The following is a 1,017-nucleotide window of genomic DNA, read 5'->3' on the forward strand; positions in this document are numbered from 1 at the left end:
TAGAATCCGCCGGCTGAGAAGCAAGTACTATCTCTTCCAAACTTTTCGACAAATCGGCCTCGATTTCGGATAATTTCAAGCGTGCAGCGTCTACAGCCTCATGATCCGGGCGTACACCGAGGGTGTGAAGCACAGATCGGGTCTGAGCAACGTCAGCAACGGCCAAACGCATGGCGGAGATGAGCTTTGGATTAGTGAGGTGGGGCATTTTCTCAGTAAGCTCGAAATAAGGTTCTTGCTCTCCGAGCGGCGTCGACTGCGGTGGATTTTCGATGTCGAAATCGGGGGAGTCGGCAGCGGCGGCAGAAGCAGCAGTGGAGAAAGTGCGTTTAAAGCTTGGAATCTTGGCCATAACGTACGAGAGAATTGGGAAATTCTTCGGATTTGGATCCATTTTTGTTCTCTTAGATTGTAAGAGGGAACTGGGTTTCTCGAATTCTTGTTTGTAGAGAGGGGGGAAAAAAATCAAAAAAGGTCGCACTATTTGTGTTCTTGAGCTGAAATTTGCAGTGGGGATCTTGTGCAGATCTGAAAAATTAATGTGTATAAAGTTGAATTAGCATCAAACGAGAAGCCCGAAAAATTGGAGGTGTCAACAGAAAAACGAAACAAATGGTACAAAACTGAATGTAAAAATTACCACCACAAATTTAAACTAATGGCCACTCAAGTTTGTTCTAAATCGAAAACGATTCTTAGGGATTAGATTGAGTTATGCTCAGATAATGGTAAGTGTTGACCCCAACAAATGTTGTCAGCAGATGTCGGATCCACCGGTGCACGCGTGAGCGAAAGTCTTACACTCTAAGATACGTAGACGGTCTAGGACGAAAGAATCAGGGGCGTGGGAGTAGCTCAACGATGCGGGACGAGAACGTTCGAAATTCGACGGGATGTTCGTAATCCGATTGTACAATAATTACCAATCGGTGCTCATGAATGTGAATGTAAGTATGTATGAACTCGTATTATGTTGTAAAGCAATATGAAAGAGAGTAAAGTGTGATTTCTTGTATT

The 1,017-nt window shown here is 44.1% G+C and overlaps 1 protein-coding gene across 1 annotated transcript in view; it reads right to left on the bottom strand.

Annotated features, from left to right (window-relative positions):
* The window catches only part of LOC111400473 (plant intracellular Ras-group-related LRR protein 1-like), a 3,573-nt gene extending 2,887 nt beyond the window's left edge, over nucleotides 1-686 (bottom strand). The window contains exon 1 of the mRNA XM_023027887.1: nucleotides 2-686. Within this exon, the coding sequence (XP_022883655.1) occupies nucleotides 2-394 (393 nt within the window). The 5' untranslated portion in view covers nucleotides 395-686. The remainder of the gene's footprint in view (nucleotide 1) is intronic.
* Between the last annotated feature and the right edge of the window lie 331 nt (nucleotides 687-1,017).

Source organism: Olea europaea, chromosome 10 (assembly GCF_002742605.1).
Source record: "Olea europaea var. sylvestris chromosome 10, O_europaea_v1, whole genome shotgun sequence".
Lineage (NCBI taxonomy): Eukaryota > Viridiplantae > Streptophyta > Magnoliopsida > Lamiales > Oleaceae > Olea > Olea europaea.